Genomic DNA, 22,271 nt, shown 5'->3' on the forward strand with positions numbered 1-22,271 from the left:
ATTTATTCTTGTGGTCACTGCTGTTGTATATTATTTTGTTTGTGTTTAGTCATCATCATTAGCGTTGTGAAAGTATGTATGCCACCTTTACTCATCTTATTGTTACATTTCCTGAGAGTTTTGGTCAAAGGATCTTAAGTGAGGTAATTTAAAAGGCTAATGAAGGTGTTAATTTACCTGGTTATTATTTGGACAGGTGTGGTACGCGTTTCGGGGCTCATTTACCTGGAATTACACGCCACTTACATCTGTTTACACACACACACACACACACACACACACACACACACACACACACACACACACACACACACACACACACACACATAACATGACGAAAATTAAGCCACTTTCTCTCTCAAAACAAGACCTCTTAAGACTTTCCCTCATTCAAGTGCACCCCTCTCTCCTCCTCCTCCTCCTCCTCCTCCTCCTCCTCCTCCGTCTCCTCACTCACTCACTCACACAGTCACAAAACACATGATAGCAGTTCTCGCATACAAATCAGTAGGTAGTTTTTTCTTCTTTTTCCTCTTAAGATAATATTTACGAAGCATCACTCTTGTCATTATAATTTCACAATGTAATTATTATCCACAGGTTGCAGTTCGAGACGCCGCTACTTCAATCACTTCGAGAGATTAACTTCGCTGGATCGTGTGAGAATGATGCTTGATGAAGTGGAAGCCAAACCGAAGTCACGGGCAAGAATCGGGACTCGGGAAGGAGGTTGAGAAGGTCGAAGTCACCGCCGGGAGTTCGCGGCCGAAGAATCGAACGTCAGAGGTGAGAGGTCGCTGTTCTCTGTTCAGTAAGACTTGTTGAGCGTATGTCGATGACGCAAGAGTGGGCTGTATGGGTGCCTCTGTGTGTGTGTGGGAGGGGGGTGAGTTTCCAGCATTCTCCTTTGTCCTTTCCACGATAGAACGAAGAGGAGGAGGAGGAGGAGGAGGAAGAAGAAGAAGAAGAAGAAGAAAAGGAGGAGGAGGACGAGAGTGTATTTATTTGTTTTCCCTTCGCATGGCCTAAGGGTGTTATAAGAGAAAGCTACCTGATCATTTTTCACCTCCAGTAAATGTGTGTGTGTGTGTGGGTGGGATGGGTGTGGGTTTATGTGTGTGTGTGGGGGGGTGGGTGGGGGGGTGAATATGCGTGTGTGAGAGAGCCAGACAGACAGTAGTAGTAGTAGTAGTAACAGTAGTAGTAGTAGTAGTAGTAGTACCGTAAGACAAACAGTAGTAACAACAGGAGCAGTAAAACCTAACAGTAAAACGAACATTCTTAGCAAATGATTGTAGTGACAGTTATGCCGTTCGCAACAACACCAAAAACCACCACCGGAAGAATTAATTGTTTTGTGGTGATGATAGTGGCAATGGTGGTGGTGGTGGTGATGGCTGGTCCAGTTTTCTTTTAAGGGGAGGGGGCAGGGGAGGTTGGGGGGAGCACTCAACCGTTCCCGTAGATATGAGAAACAACCCAAGGATTTTTTTTGGTTAATCTTGGTGAAACTTATAAAAGACCCGTATCCGCCGTGACCTCCATCGAGAGAGAGAGAGAGAGAGAGAGAGAGAGAGAGAGAGAGAGAGAAAGAAAGAAAGACAGAGAAAGAAAAAAAGAAGGAAAAAAGGAATAGGAAAAAGGAAAAAAATAAAAAGAAAAGGAAAAAATAAAAGGTAAAAAGGAAACGAAAGAAAAAGAAATAAATAAAGGCAAAAAAGGCAAAAAAAGAAAGGAGAAGAAGAAAGAGATAGATAAATAGATAGAAAGAGAGAGAGAGTACAGGTGGTAAGGTAAACAGTTACAAGTCCAAACGGTGACGCCTTGGCCATAAAAAATTAAGCCAGGTGCTTAGTCATTGTACGAAAACCTGTTGTGGACGAGAATTTACCGTCCGCTTACTGTTCTTCCTCATGCTATTGGGCCAAGCAAACTGGGTAAGGGGGGAGGCGAGGAGTGATGGGGGAAGCGAAGGGATGAAGGGGGGGAGCGTAGGTGTGATGGTGTCGTGTTGGGGGGTGAAGAAGGGGATGGACAGGGCATGTGTTGGAGGGGAAGAGGTGGTATGGGGGGGTGAAGAAGGGGCTGGAGGGGGCATGTGTGGGGGGGAAGAGGTGGTATGGGGGGGTTGAAGAAGGGGATGGAGGGGGCATGTGGGGGGGAAGGGGGAAGGGATAGTGTGGGTGTTTGTGGAGGCATGAAGAAGGGGGAGGATGTGTGTGTGAGGGGAGGGAGGGGGGGGAGATGAAGGGGGCGTAAATTTTTTTATTTTTTACTTTTTTGTGTGTGTGTGTGTTTGTCAGTTCGTTTTACTTCTGCTAGTGTCTTTCTCTTGTTAAACCTTTTCTCTTCTTTTCCTTTACGTATTTCTATATTAACTGATTGACCGAGAAATGGGGTGATTATGTTTAACATAATCACCCCTTGTTTCTTGTTTCGCCCTTGAGTTACCTCCGTCTATATGAAAAGAGTAATAGAGACAAATAGGTGGACATAACAAGACATTTCATTGCCGACTGAACCCTCAAGATCGCCGAAGAGATCAGTTATTTCCCTTCTGGCCTCCAGAATCACCCCCGCCGATCCATCATTCCTCACCAAATCACGCCAGAAGACATTGTTTCCCTTAAGGCGTGTAGATAATGTCCCCTTCTCTTCCACATCACCCTAAATCACCCTCCCATCACCTCTACAGCTCCTCCTATCCCCCCTACACTTTCCACTTCATCCCTTCGCCTTCCAGAACACCTCTTCGTTTCCCCTTCATCCCCTTCGAACCCCCTTCATCCCTACGCTTCCCTCTTCACTCCTTCGCCTTTCCCATCTCCTCCTCCTCTCCCCCATCACCCTAACACCCCTCCTCAACACCAAACACCCTCCCCTTCATCACCATCACCATCATCACCACCCCGCGGCAGAACGGACACCAGGCGACCGCGGTTCTTCGGCAACACGTAAACACAAGCACCTGGTGACCTTGAGGCTTGGGCGGCGTGGTGAGGCGTGGGAAGGCGTGTGGAGGGCGTGGTGTTGCAATACTACCAGACGCTCTAGCTGGGAAACTCACGCTGTCACTCACGGACTTACTCACAGACTCGCCGCCCACGCTGTCACGCACGAGTTTACTAAGTGACCAAGAGACTGAGGCAGTGAGTGAGGGGAAGGGAGGGAGTGTGTGTGTGTGTGTGTGTGTGTGTGTGTGTGTGTGTGTGTGTGATAAAGAACAGTTATTCGTTCCCTCCCTCTCCCTCTCTTTATCTCTCTCCTCCTCCTCCCCCTCCTCCTCTTCTTCTTCTTCTTCTTCTTACTATTCCTCTCCTCTCATCTATTGTATTCATTCCTATTTTATCTTCCCTTTCCCTCCTCTCATTTAGTTCCATTTTCTCTCTTTTCTCTTCTCATGCCTAATCTTATCTTCTCCTCTCTCCCCTCTTCTTCTCTGTCCCTTCTATTTCCTATTCTTTCATTTTCTCTCCTACTTCAATTTGTTATCTTACATTATCTTACCTTTTCTCTTATTCCTCTCTTCTCCTTTCTCCTCTTCTTTCCTCCCTTCTCTTACCTTATCGCCTCTCTTCTCTTCTCTTCCTTTCCTCTCGTTCTTTATCTTCACGGCTCACAACAATGGTCTCCTTCATTCTTCTGTACGTGTAAGATTTATAGTATATGTTTTTTTTTCTCGTAATTCTTTATTCTTCTTATTGTGTCACGATTGCATATGTGTTTTCATCTTACTGTCCATTATTTTAGTTTCCAGTGTTGGCATTTTTTCTTTCTTATATTGTGGACGTTTATTTTTTTATTTTTTTTTTCTTCCTCTTCTTTTTATAGTGTTTTCGTTTTTGTGTGTTATTTTATTCGTATATTTTTTTACATAATTTTTCATTTTATTGTGAACGCTTTTTTTTTGTGTGTGTGTGTGTGTTATTTTATACGTACCTATATATTTCTTTTTTTCACTCTGATTTTTAAACCGCATTCTCACGTACGAGTTTTTTTTCATTATATATAATATATAAATCTTACGTTTTTTTCTTACATTCCAGTTTAATGTATTAGATTACGCTTAATTTTTCTCTCCTTTTTTATAATATTTTCCACTTTTTTGTGTTATTTTATACGTATATATTTTGTCACGCTGATATTTAGACCGCATTCTCACGTACGAGGCTTTCCATTACAGATATTATACGATTTTTCTTACGTCCCAGTTTTATAGTTATTGTTAGATTACGCTTTTCCGTGGTCATCGTCGTCATCATCTTGTCGGTTTCACTCGCTTAAAAATAAAATAAAAAGACGATTCAGCACCATTGAGTTCACGGTGTTGCAATAATTCCTTTGTTTTGGGTCCAGAAACTTTATATGAATCTCCGTGAACCCGTTTGGCGAGAGATTGAAAGTCCGAGACGCGATGACGAAAAAATAAAATGCAGACTCGGAATTTTGTAACATTTTTTATATATGTACAGGTTCATTTTTTGCATATTTGTGGTGTGGCATGAAGAGTTAACAGGTTGAGGTGTAGTCTGTGTTTCAGAATAGTGGTTCGAGAGTGGTGTAAGGGAAGGGAAGGGAAGGCAAGAGAAAGGAAGGGAAGGCAAAGGAAAGGAAGGGAAAGGAAAGGAAAGGAGAGGAAAGGAAATATATCAATAGTTGTGTTCCGGAGGGCTTTTCCATCTCCCATTCTAGCTCATCCCTGTGCTATCCAAATCCCTTACGCAAGAGTTAACCAGCATCTCCAATCTTTCATCCTTTTTTTCCTGGGCTAATGTAAAAGTGGTCATCCGCGGAGCTTGTCTATCTAACACTCTAGCTCATCCCTATACTATCCAAATCCCTCACGCAAGAGTTAACCAGCATCTCCAATCTTTCATCCTTTTTTTCCTGGGCTGATGTAAAAGTGGTCATCCGCGGAGCTTGTCTATCTAACACTCTAGCTCATCCCTATACTATCCAAATCCCTCACGCAAGAGTTAACCAACATCTCCAATCTTTCATCCTTTTTTTCCTGGGCTAATGTAAAAGTGGTCATCCGCGGAGCTTGTCTATTTTGTCCTGGGCTAATGTAAAAGTGGTCATCCGCGGAGCTTGTCTATCTAACACTCTAGCTCATCCCTATACTATCCAAATCCCTCACGCAAGAGTTAACCAGCATCTCCAATCTTTCATCGCTCTTTTTCTGGACTAACGTAATTCTCGTGTGTGTTGACTACGTGAGGTGTGGACGGGAAAACGCTATAATGTGACAATAATGCAATGAGTCACGTTTACCAAAAAGATTTACCGTTTCCTAATCAATTCATCAGAACGTCTTTAAAAATCACAATGAAGAGAGAAAACAACAACAAAACAGCTTCTGACATTAGTCGCGCATTCACGTTTCCTTCTTTCTGTTATTCGTTGCGGTAGGAAAGTTACGTCAAAGTGTATTTCTTGACCTTTTCCTCTCTCACGCATTACTCTTTTTTATATTTCAGAGATGACCTTGAATGGACGAGGGCTAGCATGGGGGAGTCCTTCGCCCCCTCCTCAGCCTCCTTCAGCCTCCTCCTCCTCCTTTTTGCTGACCACGGAAAGGAGAGGAAAGAGCCAAGAGCCGAAGGATACGCGAAATGAAGAAAAAAATTGATTCTTGGTTTGAAGGAGGGAAAGGCAGTGGGAAGGAAGGATTGAAGGACACGAAAAGATGAAAACGGATAAGAAAAAGCATTAGTAGTTCGTTTAAATGGGAAAAGGGGATAAGATTAGAGGAGAAAACAATATGTACTCAGTTTAAATAGGGAAAGGACATAGAATAATAAGAGAGAAAATAAGTTGTACACAGTTTAGAAGGGAAAAGAGCATAATATAAGAGAAAACAATATAATATACGTAATTTGAATAGGAAAAGAGTATAAAATTAGAAGAAAATTATATATACTAAAAGAAAAACATAAAAAAGAAGAGATGGACACACGAAAGTATAAACAAACAAAAAAACTCATCCCTTACTTAACACATCCTAGTCAATAACTTCTCTGTGACTCATCTCCTCTTGTTTATGTTGTTTATTTGTTTGTTTATTTATTTATTTATTAAGTTCAGTGCCTCTCATGCGCTAGTGAACACTCAATTGTCTGTTATTGCGTTATATCATCTACGTTATAAGGTTCAATGCGTTACGAGAGCGTGTGACTATATATATATCAGTGGTTGCTTGTCTGTCATACGGTTTTGTGATGTAACTGTGTGTGTGTGTGTGTGTGTGTGTGTATGTATGTATGTATGTATGTGTGTGTGTGTGTGTGTATGTGTGTGTGTGTGTGTGTGTGTGTGTGTGTGTGTGTGTCTGTGTGTGTGTGTGTGTGTGTGCGCGTAGGCCTACCCTTCTCACGTCCCCACACGAAGGAATTTATAAGCCTGTTACATCACAGCGGTCATTATGCCTCACACCCGGAAGTCTTGAGTCCACGAATTCCAAAGTTCATTTACCTTTTTTTGCTCCTCTGCTCCCGTGCCCCACCCCCGCCCCGACCTTGCCCCTGCTGTCTAATCCCATTCCTCTCGAGTACCCCTTCCCTTCCCTTCCCAAATCCCCATTCCTCGCATAGCTAACCCTCCCCTCTTCTCCCCATTCTCTAGTCCCCTTCTTTACGCTTTCCATGTTGTCAAACCCCCTCCTCTTCCCCCTTCGAATCCCCCTTTCCAAATCCCCATTCCTCGCATAGCTAACCCTCCCCTCTGCTCCTCATTCTCTAGTCCCCGTCTTTACCTTTTCCCTGCTGTTAAAACCCCTCCCCTTCCCCTTCGAATCCCCCGGCCCTTCCCTTCCCAAATCCCCAATTCCTCGCATAGCTAACCCTCACCTCTTTTCCCCTTCTTTACGCTATCCCTGCTGTCGAAACCCCTGCTGTCGAAACCCCTGCTTCCCTCTCCCCTAATCCCCCATTCCCCTCTCGAGTCCCCATCCTTCTTCCCTCTCATAGCTAAACCTGACCCTCTTTCCCACATTCCTAGCTCGCCTTCCACTTCACCTTTTCACTCTGCTCTTGTCAATACTCTACTCCCTTTTCTCCTTCGTTACCTTGTCTGTCTACCTCTATCTCCTTCTCTTAGCTAAATCTGCCCTCTCCTCACCTCTTTCAACATTCTCAAGTCGCTTCCTCTTCACCTCTTAACCCTGCCCTTGTCAATACTCTTCCGTCTAGTCTTTCTTCTACCATTATCTCTTTCTCTTAGTTAAGCCTCCGAATCCCCTTTCCCTGTTCGCTATCCACGGCCTATCTCTTTCTCTTAGTTAGCCTCAAAATCACTCCTCCCTGTTCGCTATCCACGGCCTATCTTTTTCTCTTAGTTAGCCTCAAAATCACTCCTCCTTGTTGGCTATCCACGGCCTCTTCCTCTTCTTTCCCCTTTGCCATCTCACGTCCCTCGCTGCCATGCTCCCGTCAGAAGCTCTCCCTTTCCCACCTCTTAGCTAGCCTGGCCACTCCCTTCGTCACTGTCATCTCACTCCCACTTCACCTTGATCCTAAACACCTACTGTCCGCCTCCTCCTCCTCCTTCTTAGCTTCTTGTTCTAACCTTGCCCTCTGCCCCTTGCCCAGTCCTCACGCACCTCCCTTCTTGCCCCACCCAGCTTCGTGCCCTCCATCTTTCTCTTCTTGCCCTTTTCTCTTCCATCTCTTTCTCTTGTTCCTCTTCTTTTACTTACTTCCTTTCCCCTTCATCTCCTCCCATAACCATTCTCGTATTCTCTTTGTCTTCCTCCTCCTCTTCCCCGACCCTAACCTTCCACCCCCACCCCACGCCAAGACCACCACTCCTCTAGCCTTGTACTAAATCCCCACCCTTACTCACGCCCTCATGTACTGCACCTCCCTCTGCCCTGCTTGTTGAGGGAGTGGATCTGAGGGGTTTCGAGTGACATCATCCATTCATCGTTTGTCTTGGTGATTAAAATATAAAGTAAAGTTCTGAGGCTTTATTGAGAATTTACGAAGTGTTATTTACAAGTATTTAAAGTTTATTTTTTGTACAGGGGGGAGGTTTTTGTGCAGGGAGGTAAATATCTGGGGGTATCTGAGAGAGAGAGAGAGAGAGAGAGAGAGAGAGAGAGAGAGAGAGAGAGAGAGAGAGAGAGAGAGAGAGAGAGAGAGAGAGAGAGAGAGAGACCCATCATAATACTGACCCATCCCTCAGTACAAGTGACCTCTTCCTTTATGATCTGCACCATCTCCAACATCCTCCTCCTCATTCTCCTAACCCAACTCAGCATGTCGAACGTAACACAACATCACCATACAAGGCAGGCGAATGTGTTTTTCTGCATGAACTAAAAAGAGTTTGATGTCCCTAATGGTGACTAAGATGATTTTTACTCTCAAAAGTCTTTTTCGGCCCCACGAGATGATTAACCGTAGTATACATTAAGAAGTTACGAGCATAAAAATCCTTCCTTGCACCACCACAGGGACACACAACTCTTGATAGCACACACATCCACCTGCCTTGATTCGGTGATGTGAGGATTCTACACGCTGAGCTGGGGAGGAGTACGAGGAGGGCGCTGGAGACGACGCACATCACAAGAGAAATACGAGGAGGGCGCTGGAGACGACGCACATCACAAGAGAAGTCACTTTCCACAGAGGGTTGCGTCGGTGTGTGAGGCTGTGGATGGGCTGATTGGTTTGGTGTCCAGGAAGACAAGTAGGTCAGGGCAGTCAGCGAGCCTCAATACCCTATGTCCTGCAGGCTGATCCATTCGTGTACTGCCAATCCGAGTGTCGCCGAAGAACGCACTCTGTCGAAACAAAAAAATATAGTAATCCCGTTTCAGCCTGTGTTTCCTTACTACATTTTCCACTCTAATTGTCTGTTGTTTGACTCTGGAGATGAAATTGTCAAGTGTTGAAGAATAAACTGCTAAAGGTTTCAGGGGCCGTGCTCCCCTGTTTTTCGCAAATAAAACTTTAAGAAAGCGTCGGACAAGGATGTTATTTTGGCAGTGGATGTTTGAGACCCCGACCTAATGGGCAAAAATATGATTTGGTGTCACATGTGGATAATGAAGCACTTATAAGAGTAAATTTAGGGTAAACTTGGCTAAAAGTTAAAGGCGCTGTGAGCGAGGCTACCCCGCCAACGACAAAGGTATTGTTGGGTGGGGATGATTGTGTGAGGAAGGAAAGGTTGGGTATGGGGGAGGTTGGTGAACCAACGAGGGATGAAACCAGAAACTACTGCTCGCTTACATACATGCAGCATGTAGTACAAATAGTCACATTTTCCATGTAAAGGATAAGTAATTTCCTTCGAGTAAAACTTTCTCCCCAACTGATAGTCCATATAAGGAACATCCATATTTACAGTAGATTAAATATTGCTACGGTGTGTGTGTGTGTGTGTGTGAAGCAGTAAGACATAATTACTGGTTGGATGGATGATTACTCATACGTCAGAGCTAAACGTCACATCGACGTCACGAAAAGATGAGCGGGGCGGGGCTAGAGCCTCGCTCACTGTGTCTTTAACTTTTAGCCAAGTTTACCCTAAATTTATTATTATAAGTGCTTCATTATCCACATGTGACACCAAATCATATTTTTGCCCATTAGGTCGGGGTGTCAAACATCCACTGCCAAAATAACATCCTTGTCCGACGCTTTGTTAAAGTTTTATTTGCGAAAAACAGGGGAACACGGCCCCTGAAACCATTAGTAGTACTAATGCTTCAGCCTGTGTTTCCTTACTACATTTTGCACTTTATGTAACTGTTACATTCCTTTTGAAGACGAAATTGTCAAGATGTTAAAGAATAAACTAGCACAGATTCTTCAGCCTGTGTTTCCGTGCTCCTTTTCCCATCATTCGTCTAGTACCTCATGCTGCCAGGCCAGAGTCTGTGTCAAATAATAACTCAATGCCTCGGGATGCAGGTCCAGCAGTGGAGTAGCTATGGGGGGCACATGCCCCCCCACGAAAATCCAGTATCCCCACTGGCCATGCCCTAATACCAACCACTTATCTAATCTTAGAATATGCCCTAGTAACATTTTATGTACACTCAACAAAAATTTATCGAACACCTGGGCACGATGGATGTGAAAATGAATCGATCGCGACTAGTTGCCACGGAATGGTTGCCCATGGTATCCCGATTGTGATGACGCATCTGAATCCATTACTGTACCGTATATGATACGTTTCGATCCTGTATTGATTTGATGGGCGCAGTAAGTCATGCTCACGTTAGTTTCAGTGGAGACCCTACAAGACACGTGCAAATTAAGTCATTATTATGTTATCAGTTATCTCCAAATAGCACGGCGGATTGATGTGTCCATCTCTACCCTATCACTATTGCCAAACATATGTGGAAACAGGCTCCACTTGTGACACACCTCGAAGCTTCGATGCAGACTAAACAGCATAATCGGCGCAGGCGGTGCTTACACTCATAAATACCTCCCATCCTCATATATCTTACACTTCACTAAGCTGTCGCAGTATGTGGTTTAAGTATTGATTTTGGCAGATATTTTACATTTACATACTTTTACTGGCAATTATACTCAAACTACCACCTGGAATTATCATTCCCTCATTTGAGTGGGAATGACGTCAGCCACAGCATTTAAACTGGCTGATAACGTCCAGCAGCAGAATGGATTACATTTTTTTTTTATCCTCACGATAGCCTCATAAAAATTGTCAGTAATTTCTGTAACGCAATGACGACCTAATGTCAGTGACCCGGTGCTAAATTAGTTAATGCCAGAATGCCGCCATCCTACAGACGATAAAACGCACCGGTGGCGAGGAATTATCACCGCAACATATAACCAATTATTAAAATACGATTACATAATCGATATATTCACCTTACACCACAGCATATTAGTAATACATTATCGAGATCAAGCGACAAGACTTATCAGTCGAATATAATACGGAGCCATTGGCATCTCACTCCTTCACACAGAGCATTCGTGTACACACACAGGGAAAGGTGTCTCAAAATTCTTCGTTCGTGTATCTCAGAATCCATGGTGCTTAATGGCCGGGAAAGGTGAGAAATTAACCACCAGCTTGAGCCAGGACCTCCACTCAAGGAAGCCGCACTACACACAGCTATTTCGAAGCACCTGAGTCAGCTATCCTTATATATCCACCACCGACATATTCTACATCATCTACAGCAATAACTGACTCACCTTGATGCTTGTAGGTCCTCTCCTGGCACCACAATTCGCCGATAAAGAGAGCCACTGCTTCCCTCTTCCTTCACCTGGCTGCCATGTTGTCCTTGAGGGTTCACTACTTCACGGCTTCAAGCATGCGCACTCGAGCTTATATGATTTTTCACTCAATACATACCTTTATCAGCTATTGTATGATAAAAAGCTAGTACTTGAGGATAATTTAAGCGTTTCAATCCATATAACTAAGAAATATGCCTCTTATAAGACGAAAAATGCATCTACTCTCCCTGTTAAAAAGTAGGGTAATCATCATCAGCATTTTCCAAGTCCACTATTAGAGCATTTTCAAACTTATTCACTCTTTGGCATGATGTTAAAATAGTATACTCCATCCTGCTCGAGCAAAGGCTTTTCTTCCATTATTACACCCATGTAAGTTCCCTTTCTGCCCTGGCCAATAGAATCTTTAGAGTCTTGCCAAGGAATTCATGTCAGTTATTTATTAGCTTGAACCATTCGAGTATACTCCATCCCCCTCTGGCAGTCTCTTATCCCATTCTTTCACACATAACAGTTCCCTTTCTGCCCTGGCCAATAGAATCTTTAAAGTCTTGCCAGAGAATTCATGTCAGTTATTTGATTTATTAACTTGAACCATTTGAGTGTTCTCCATCCCATTCTGGCAAAGGCTTATATTCCATTCTTTCACCCCTATCAGTTCTCTTTCTCCCCTGGCCAATAGACTTTCAATTTAGTCTTGCCAGATTATTCATGTTAGTTATTTGATTTATTAGCTTGAACCATTTGAGTATACTCCATCCTGTTCTGGCAAAGTCTCTTATCCCATTCTTTCACACATAACACTTCCCTTTCTGTCTTGGCCAATAGAATTTTAATTTAAGGTATTGCCAGAAAATACATGTTAGTTATTTGATATATTAGCTTGAACCATTGAACTCAGTATCCATTTCTCCCTTGTTAAATCTAGATATTAATGTACATAATCAATCACATATATAATTCCTTTTTCTCTCATTCTCTACCTCACATCTGGGTGGAGTGATGCAAGGCTAATTCTGGCACTATATTACATTGTCTGTTACTACTTGATATCAGGGTAGAATAACTTAGATAATACACTATGAATGACTTAACCCCTTGACTGCAGATTTCCTACAAGAAGACCTCACCAAGCTACAGGAATGGAACAGAAAGTGGCTGCTACAATTCACTGCATGGAGAAAAAATGTAAAGTCCTGCACCTTGGGAGGGGATATCCAGCACACCAATTCCACATGGGAAACACTCCACTATCCACCACAGAGGCAGAGAAAGACCTGGGACTATATGTTGCCAGGCTACCAGTGAAGGCCAAATCTGTCCCAGTCGCAGTGGACGGGTTAATACTACCAGGAGGAAAAGTGCTTAACATCCATACAAGCCTAAAGGTCTGAAGGTGGGAGTAAAGGAAGGAATATATATCAAGAAAAAACACCCCGTAAAATAAGACATTTATTAACAAAGATGAAACTCTATCCAAGGCAAATACAGGACCTCAACCCACCCGCAGCACGCACCACTCTGCAATGGTCGCAACCACACCACTAATACAAAATAAATACTTGGAGTAAATAACAGTCTTGCCGCTCCACCCCTTCCTCCTCTTACTCTCCTCCTGCTCCTTGACACTACCGCTTATAAATATCTCAGGGTGGTGTGGGGACTCGATCCAAATGTACCCTACCTATTAAAATATCCACAAATTAATAATCCGAGTCGCCTGGTGTAGGACGGAGAGCCCCAAGCATGGAATAAACGTCCGTGGAGACGCAGCAAGATATATCACAATGCAGAGAATGCGCCAGGCAGAATGTGAGGGGTATAAGGCATAGGTTTGTTAATTTGTCATCTCAGTGCGTGGCGCGGGGCTTAAGTTCGAGACTTAACCGAGGATGCAATGCGAGTTTATGCGATGTCAGATGGAAGGAATATAAGGACAAATGAGATGATGTTACATGCGGTTTATAAAAAGTGCACGTGTGTGAGTGTGTCTTGCATAGATAAGTGTTTTGTGTGACTATGTAATGGTATATATGACTTGCGAATCAGAAAATGCACGTAGGTAGAATTTATGAGTAAGGAACAGGACCAGGCATGCCGTAAGCTGTATAAGTGCGTGTCTGTGATTTGAGTCAGTCTTGCATGGATAACTGTTTTGTGTGATGACGTAAGTATAGGGAATTATAAAGTGTGTGCATGGTGTAAGTAGATAGAATTTTTGAGCGTAAGGAACAGAACCAGGCATGCCGTAAGCTGTATAAAAAGTGTGCATATTTGAGTGTGTCTTGCATAGATAACTGTTTGTGTGATGACATATAGGTAGAAGTAATGCAATGATATACATGTGTTTTATAAGTAGGCAGAATTAACGAGTGTAAAGTACAGAACCAAGCAGGCCGTAAGCTGTATAAAAAGTGCATGTGACTGAGTGTGTCTTGCATAGATAACTGTTTTGCATGATGATGTACTGATGGAAGTAATGCAATGGTATGTATATATATATGACATGCAAAAAATAGGGAATGATATAAGTAAATACTCCTGATGAGTGTAATGAACATAACTAGGTAGGTCATAAGCTGTATAGTAGATTAGTTAGATGGATGAGCAGAAAATAAAAGAAACGAGATACAATGAGTAACTTCAAACTGGAAAATAATGTACGATGAGTGTCTGTCCATTGTCATATAGTTCCCTCACTGAGAATTAAATGAGTACTGAGGTGATGCTGTTACTAAGGCCTTGTGTGTAAGTCATATATGCAACTGTTGGCTTCTGTGCATTTACATCACTGTGGACTTGAGTTATGTAGAAATCCATGTTCACAAGTCATTATATTAGTGAGACATTGAGGATGGAATGATGAAGGCAGAGGAATGGAAACTCGTCATCCTTTGGTAATGTTTGGAGTTTGGTTTGACGAGATGGTGAGACTTGATACAAAGGGTGTCTGTCTATGTGGTGTTGAGGAGGATGACGACAGATTACGGATGGATGTTCAAGGCTATGGATGTTCTTTAAAAGCTCATGGCATATCAAGAGTAATACAACAGGTTATTATCAGTTCTGTAGAGCCATGGAGCTATCTTATCTGAATCTGAATGTGACAGCTTCCTCATATAAGACATCCTATCCATTGACCCAAAAACTGAATGAATGGATGACTTGTATTTTCTGGAGCTATCTGAATCTGAATGCGACAGTTTCCTCTATACTAAATCCTATCCATTGACTCAAAAACTGAATGAATGGATGACTGTTATATTTTCTGGAGCTATCTTATGTGAATCCGAGTGTGACAGTTTCCTTGTATACTAAATCCTATCCATTGACCCAAAAAATGAATGAATGGATGACTGTCATATTGTCCTAGTCCACCGTCTGTAATTATAATCTCACTAATTGTAAATACTTTTCATAATGGCCAAACACTTCACCTACATTTAAACTCCTTACTGAACTTCCTTATCTTCAAATGACTGCATGTTTGTGATTAAGCATTTGAGGGACGTAATCCAGCTCCAACAAACTGTGGTCACAATGCACGGTGAATACAAAGCAGTAAGTAAAAGATCATCATAAAAACTTTACAAAGAGTCACAAGCCTGAGCGCAGGGCTTGTCCACACAGCCTCGAGAAGCAGTAACAGTGTATAAAATGTGTACCTTCATGAACTACCTGTGGATGCACAGACTTGGGCAGATGTGAGCAAAAATGAACAAATATTATATTGTTCTTTACGTTAATAAGGCAACAATAATATTCAATGTAATGAGTGTTTCCCTCTGCTTAAAAGTGTCCATATTCCCTGATCTAAGGATACAAATTTTGTTACACCCTGTTCATACTGCAAACAGCAATAGGCTACATAATGCAAACGACATTAAAATTCAAAATAATAATGAAAGATGATATCGCTTGATTCTAGTTAAAAGGTTAATTAAAAGGTTAAAAGAATAAACCTATACAATTTTGTTTTGAATTTCATCCAAAACGAACATTACGTGAGATAAATATTTCCTGAAGGCACTGCGTGTCCTCCAGCAGAAGCGGCAGCTCCCTACCTTGCACCTGGCGGCGTGGAACATACTAGTAAGTAAAAAAGTATGAAATGTTCAGCAGTTCTCCGCCACACTCACAGCTTAGTCCGCCTCGGGCCCCGGGCGAGGCCGCTCCACCATGAACTCTTTATACAGAACTAGAGGTAAGCAATACTGCAGCAGGAAAATATAATGTAATGACGCCCTGCTACTATATTCCTTCTAGGATAATATTGCAGTCTAATGCTGTGGGGTTATCACAGATAGCTGACGCCCGGTCAGCCGGCCAACATGACTCCAGGGAACATGTTGTTAATGCATTACTAACGTTATGAGAAAAGTGTTTATATTGCTAAATACATTTGTGACATGAATTCATGAAAAAATGGTATTTTTACACTTAAAAAGACCCTCAACTTTTATTCTGTGGCTCCGTCAATATTTGTAGTTTCAAGAGCCACTTTCCTGTGTTAACAGACATAGGCAACTGTTTATCTAAGAGATTAGGAAAGTTATTGAGGGAACGCTGCACTACACTCTATCATAGATGCATAGTGAGCTCCCTTTGTGTATCTGGGAGTGGCCACGAGCTGACTCGCCAGGCCTCAGCTGGGAAGGCCACGGCTCACTGTTTTCCAGCTTTACTGAGCTTTCAAACAAACTTTTCTTGGGAACAACAAATGTGCTGGCTGGGGCGAGAGCGATTCATTTCAGCTCAAACTTAGGAATCCGTCTTAACTTAAAAAACATAACATCAGTCTGAGGCTGCTTGCTGACTGCATAAATACTTCAGTGGTGAATAATTATAAGATCAATCCCTCCGTACATTATTTTACTGCAACAAAATAAAATGATATCTGAGAGAACGGCTTCGGCTTTCATGTGAAGCCCAACAGAACACTGACGCTAACACAGCAATCTTGGGTTATCACAGATCAATGTCAATACAAACTGTGTTTCGGTGACGTCTGCACGGGACGAGAAGCCTCACTTTAGTATGCAGGGAGACAGACTTCGGGTGTGTAGGACAGGAATGTATGGAATGCTGATATTGTGTTTTCAAATATTTACTTTTAGTAAAGGCTTATGATTAGTTTCCGTGTGCAGAGTAGCAAAAAACGAAGGAAAATTACTCCTTCACATATCAAGTTAATGTTTTCGCTTCATTAAAAACTCGTATCACAATCTCCTGCTCCCTCCCTCCTCTCCTCGGCGGTAATACTGCAGCATCCCACACTTTGGTAATGTTTGGCGGGTGGACTAACACCTCACTCTTGACTGCCAGCCAGCACACATCAACTAGTACCAGTCCAGTGTCTTTTCTATATGTAAAATCACAGATCACTTCACTTAAATAGTGTTTGAGATACTTCTTTGAGCACTAACGCTCTTCTTCCTTTCACCTCGTCGAGTTTCCATTCTGATAGACCAGCTGGGTTCTGGATCCTCTGTGCGTCACTGTGCCAGCCTCAGGGTCAGAAAACTGCAGGGGTGCCAGGGAGGTGAGTTGCTGGGGGGAGGTGCTGGGGCCAATGGGAGAGGGGCGGCTGGGGGAGGTTGGGGTATTGGGGGAGCTTACCTGAGGCGTGGTAGACTGACCCTGTCCCATGTACTGCCCGTCAATGGCCATACGAACCTGGAATGGAGTTTTGGTGTTAGTGCGAATGAGGAATGAAAATCTAGTGAAACAATGTAATCTGATCTTGACTATTTTTTTTTTCTTTTCTTTTTTTTTTTTACAGTAAAGGAAGCAATTCAAGGGCAAAACGAGATGAAAAAAAACCCTGCTAATCACTGCTCCTATATACTCAATTCTTTTTTAATGACAAAGGAAATAACTCAAAGGCAAAAACAAATGCCTCTATACACCCTAACAGGCAGCTCTCACCTCCTTCAGCGCAAGCACCCCGATAAGGCGACCAATGGCTGTGACGTAAGCATGATTGATCCCCAGCATTGAGAACATGGAGTGGACACGCAGGAGCGACGTCCTCTCAACCAGCTGGAAGGGAGCCGGGTCGATGTGCACCTTGCTGAAGTCCACCTGGGAGGGAGAAAAACCATTATTATTCTGTCCGATATCTTTTGGTTGTGGCTTTCTGATGTGTGTGCCTCTGTGGAAAGGAGAAAGGAGGAGATGGAGAAGAAAAAGGAGGAGGAAGAGAAGGAGGAGGAAAAGGAGGAGGAGGAGGAAGAGAAGACGAAACAAATGAAGAAGAGGAGGATAAAACAGCAAAACGAAGAAGTGTAGTAGTTAGTATGCCCTCAACTTTGCCCTTCTCATAATATTATCGCAAGTTTTCAAGATTATAAGCATTATTTTTCCGAGTTCTTTAAATCATTCTCACACTGTCAGTTCTGGCTTTCTGATAAGTGTGCCTCTGTGATGTAGTAGTTAGTATGCCCTCAACTTTGCCTGTCTCACAATATTATCACAAGTTTTCAAGATTATCAGCATTATATTTCAGAGTTCTTTAAATCATTCTCACATTGTCAGTATTTCTTTTGTGTGGGTTGCAGAAGGATAAGCAGTGAAAATTACAACTTGAACTAAAATGCTGAGTGGCTGAGTGTCATTTAAAAGTAGTGCTGTGTTTAATGGGTTCATATATTAATAATTAAGCAGGAAAACAGGAGGGAATGCATAAGAACATCTGCCTCACCTCCTTCGACAGCTCCATCTTCTCCCAAATGCTCCTCTCCTCGTCCGTCATGTCCAGTTGCGGTTTCTTCTGCAGACACAAGAAAAAACACAATTCAAATATTAATTCTACAAAGAAGGAACTCACACTAACCATAATCTTCAATACTGGAACTCCTATACAAGAAATATGAACAAAGAGATTGGTAATGAATGGGTATAAGAAAAAGCTGTTATATATTAAAGGATGAAAATGGTAAAGGTTAAACTGTTCACATGTAAAATAAAAGGAAAGTCACAATAGTATGAAAACTCTGTCAATACACTCACATATGTTAAAAGAAATCATTATTCAACCACTTTCCCTCATTTCCTACTGATTGTGAATGGCTTGGCTGTAAATGAACAAAAAAAAAGTTATATTGCTTGAGGGATATAAAGTTAAACAGAACCTACATTTGTCTGGTCCTTCTTCTTGGATTTGAAGAGCGAGATCTGCGAGAGTTTGAGCTCCATGGAACTGGCTGTCTCCATCCTCATCCGCCTCATCTTCTCAAAGGCGGAGCGGAGCCTGGCGGATGACGGGAAGGTTAAGAGAGCTCATCCAACACCCTCCAGATATGTTTGTTTATATATTTGTGGTCAGGTGTGTCGTTATTTTGTGTTCAAGAGTTCCAAATAAGGTCATGTTAGTTTGTTATTTGTTGTTTTCATGAGATAAGTCAGATGAATGTGATATGAATGTTGCTGCTATATTTCCTAAGATATTTGTGTCTAAGTGCATCATTAGTTTGTGTTCAAGAGTTCAAAAAAAGTCATGTTAGGTTAGTTTGTTATTTGTTATGGCTTTTACGAGATGAAATAGATGAGTGTGTTATGATAGGTATCCCAAATCATTCTATTATCTATTCTATATTCTAAACCACTAATACATGCTTCAATACTTTACGTTCAACAGCAAAAGAGAAAATAGTTTAGTTTGATTCCATATTTGCTATTGTTTTATATGGTTCTGCAATACTGTTCTCAGATGTAAAATATTAAGGTATAGTTTCTAAGAAGTGATCATTTAAATAACCTTGATTAGAAATATGAAAAGTTATAGTGATATGCTGTTAAACTGAGGCGTAGTGTTCTATAAAGAAATATATAAATAATAAATAATAATAACAATAAGATGAAGAAGGAGACAAAGAAGAAAAATAATAATAATAAAAGGAAGATGAAGAAAAGAAAGAAAAAACAAACATCACTACACAAATCTTCATATTACTACTGCAACTACACCATCATCACCACCATCACCACCACCACCACCACCACCACCTTACCTAACATCACAACTGGTCCGTCTAGTGAGCCCATCGTCACTTTGTTAGCATGAGTGGGACAGACAAACATTAGATACAAGGCGGTACATGCAGGAAATGTCCCCATAAGAATTCATACATAGCCAAGAGGCACAGCAATCATAAAGTAATTCCATGCTACACTCACAGAGGAGCCACGGTATTGGTTTTTAATATCGTGGTTGTTTAGTTATACTTTGCAAAATCAAGCTTATTTGTTAGTTAAGGATGAAGCTGGAGTCCTGTGTTCTGTGTAGTCTATATGGTTCAGACTTTGGGAGGTTAGGCTAATTTCCCATGATTAAAAGAAATAGCTGACTAACATTACTAAGACAGCACAGACTCAGAAGTCACAGTGTTCAGTGGGTGTCTAACATAACGTCTTGGCAATCACAAGTTATGTGTCATTTGTAAACCTCAGAACAAGGGTTAATTTTTTTGTTTATAAGCATTGGCTAAGCTGGGTGATATGCCACCAAGGGCGGACTTTCAACTTGGCACTGGCTCCCACTGAACTGTGTCTGTGTCACAGATGCAATGAAAATTATTTATACAGATAGTTGAGAATTTGATTTTTAGTAATATACTGTTCAAAAATTAATTAGCGTTCAGTGTCGCATGAAAAAAAGAAAAAAAGGCTTTACCTTCCACCCCCTAACAAGTGCCGCCCAGGGCGGGCCACTCCCACCGTCCCCCCTTGCTATGCCATTTATGAGCTCGTCAGTGTATCTATGAAGCACTTTCAGAAGATTGCACGAACTGTGTTCTTATTCCCATGTAAAGTCAACAGCTGTTTCCACTAATGATACAGTCCGTTGTTTCTTCAGTGTGAAGCTCTGTAATACCATCTGTAACTGTAAATGTGATTGATGGAATCATAAAAGCTGTGAACACCCAAAACAGTGGGAATCAACTACACTTATTGCTGACAGCGGTGCTGATCTGAACACACAGGCAAACGTTGGCTAGTGGGGCTCAGGCGGCAGGTGAATATATTAAGTAATTAACTCATTTTAAAAAGCTTGATTAAACACACGAGATATAATGAAATCGAAAGCTTTCCTCTCCAAAATTGAGCAATTATTATGAAAGATTAAGTTGTAAATATAAGCACATACAGTAAGTGATGAATCGAGTCAAAAATGAGAGTGAGAAAAGGTTAATTAGTTAAAATGAAGCTTAGTTAGTTCAAGCAATGTCAGGTCAGTGTCATGGGTGTGGGCATTACCTTGTGTCGGCCACGGTGATGGTCTGGTAGTGGGTGTCGGAGGCCACGTCGGACGGGACGGAAGTGGAGCCCAAGCTGAAGGAGTTGCGGCGCTTCAGGATGCCCTTCTTGGGGGAGAGCAGCTCAGAAATCTTCTTGCTGTCCGGGGCGTCCTGCAAGGGAGGAAAAATTTAGTAACGAGACGCAAAACTTTTCACTGCAACAAAATACTTCGGAAGATTATAAACTAAAGGACACATTATCTTACTATCACAAACATTAGAAATTTCTGTGGTAATCCATGTGGCTTTTCACTGCTTGGAAAATCTTCTCTATCATTTATATCCTTTTGCCTTCAAGAATTTGGTTGTCAATGGCTTATGCTTGACAACAAATGCTTTCATGGAAGTTTTGGGCATTTCTAGTGATAGATTAATGACCCTGGTGGTAGTATGACCCTTCCTCTGTACCATGAACCTAACACAACACCCAATAGAACCCAACTGACCTCCTTTTTTGGCCTTTAGGAATAGCTGACATGAGGGATGGAAACGTTTGACAATACCAACTACAGAAAATTAGAACAAAAAATAGAACAAAGAATCCAACACCACTGCTTACCGGACCCCTTATTGTAGTCAAAGAGTCTAGGGAATTTGATCTCTTGACGGTACTCCTGCGCCGTAGCTCCTTGACACGGCTCTTATCGTCACCCTCCTTCGCCTTATCTTTATCCTTATCCTTGCCCTTGCCCTTATCCTTGGACTTGGTTTTCGTTTTGGTCTTGCCCTTGGAGGAGATCGGAGACATCCAGCTTCGTTCCTTCTTCTTCTGGGTGTTGTCGTCGCTGGATCGCCCCTCGGCCTCACTCTCGGAGCTGCCCTGGGCTTTGACGGTGCCACTCTCAACCTGTAGGGAAATATATATATGAGCACGTCACATAACAGAACCTGTTTATCTCTTACGCAACCTTTATTCTTCTAGTTAATCTACAGTGACTCAAACTAACTGAAAACTCCTCATCTTCTGTACCTATTATGATACGCAAATGGAAAAATCTTGTACTCTAGGAATTTATGTGTAGTCATTCCGTACTGCATGAAAATTAAAGATTTATACGAAAGCAAGAACACAGAACACTTGAATTCTTGTTGATTGAACTCTACAGTGTACGCCAAAGTTTACGACAAAAGACAATGACACAAACATATTATACTCTATGAAATATCAGTAATCATTCTGCACTGTACAAAAATCAAGAGTTACCCAAAAAAAGCAAAAATATACTGCATTTAATTCTTGACGATGAGACTCGACAACGTACGGCAAAGTTTACGACAATAGAAAACGAGTGTCTGTGAGATTTCTGAGTCCTTACCTTACTGATGGAGAAACGCGAGGCTCGGCGAGTGAGCGGAGACTTGGAGGGGAAGACATCCTTGAGATGGGGGTGCGTTGGCGACCCTGGCGGAGATGCCGTGTCCGAGTCCTGCCTGCAACACACAAACACAACATTCACACCCGTCGCCGAGACACATCAAACCGAGGTGTTGCAAAGTGATGGCAAAGAAAATATAAGATTGCGATGGATTTCTTGATCAGGTTAGAGTCTGATTTTGCTGTCTTGTAAGGCTTGAAAATCCATCTTAATGTTTCTACGCAAAGTGACGGCAAAGGAAAACAAGATTACGATGGATTTCTTGATCAGGTTAAGTCTCATTTTGCTGTCTCGTTAGCCTTAAAAATCCATCTTAGTTTTACGTAAATAAAAAGGAGGAAAACAAT

At 42.1% G+C, this 22,271-nt stretch overlaps 1 protein-coding gene and 1 long non-coding RNA gene across 3 annotated transcripts in view; one reads left to right on the forward strand and one right to left on the reverse strand.

The window, feature by feature from the left end:
• Window positions 1-8,157, forward strand: part of LOC127003551 (uncharacterized) — a 68,727-nt gene extending 60,570 nt beyond the window's left edge. Inside the window, exons 3-4 of the long non-coding RNA XR_007757144.1 lie at window positions 601-786; window positions 5,481-8,157. This is a non-coding gene — a long non-coding RNA (uncharacterized LOC127003551). The remainder of the gene's footprint in view (window positions 1-600; window positions 787-5,480) is intronic.
• A 4,531-nt stretch (window positions 8,158-12,688) lies between these two features.
• LOC127003552 (chloride channel protein 2-like) overlaps window positions 12,689-22,271 on the reverse strand; it is a 129,898-nt gene continuing 120,315 nt past the window's right edge. For both annotated transcript variants that reach the window (XM_050870419.1, XM_050870418.1), the window contains 7 exons: window positions 21,865-21,979; window positions 21,108-21,395; window positions 20,508-20,659; window positions 18,387-18,501; window positions 17,953-18,021; window positions 17,178-17,333; window positions 12,689-16,925 (listed from right to left, as the gene is read on the reverse strand). In XM_050870419.1, coding sequence (XP_050726376.1) covers window positions 16,689-16,925; window positions 17,178-17,333; window positions 17,953-18,021; window positions 18,387-18,501; window positions 20,508-20,659; window positions 21,108-21,395; window positions 21,865-21,979 — 1,132 coding nt within the window. In that variant the 3' untranslated portion in view covers window positions 12,689-16,688. The remainder of the gene's footprint in view (window positions 16,926-17,177; window positions 17,334-17,952; window positions 18,022-18,386; window positions 18,502-20,507; window positions 20,660-21,107; window positions 21,396-21,864; window positions 21,980-22,271) is intronic.

The sequence above is a fragment of the Eriocheir sinensis genome, chromosome 25 (assembly GCF_024679095.1).
Source record: "Eriocheir sinensis breed Jianghai 21 chromosome 25, ASM2467909v1, whole genome shotgun sequence".
Classification (NCBI taxonomy): domain Eukaryota; kingdom Metazoa; phylum Arthropoda; class Malacostraca; order Decapoda; family Varunidae; genus Eriocheir; species Eriocheir sinensis.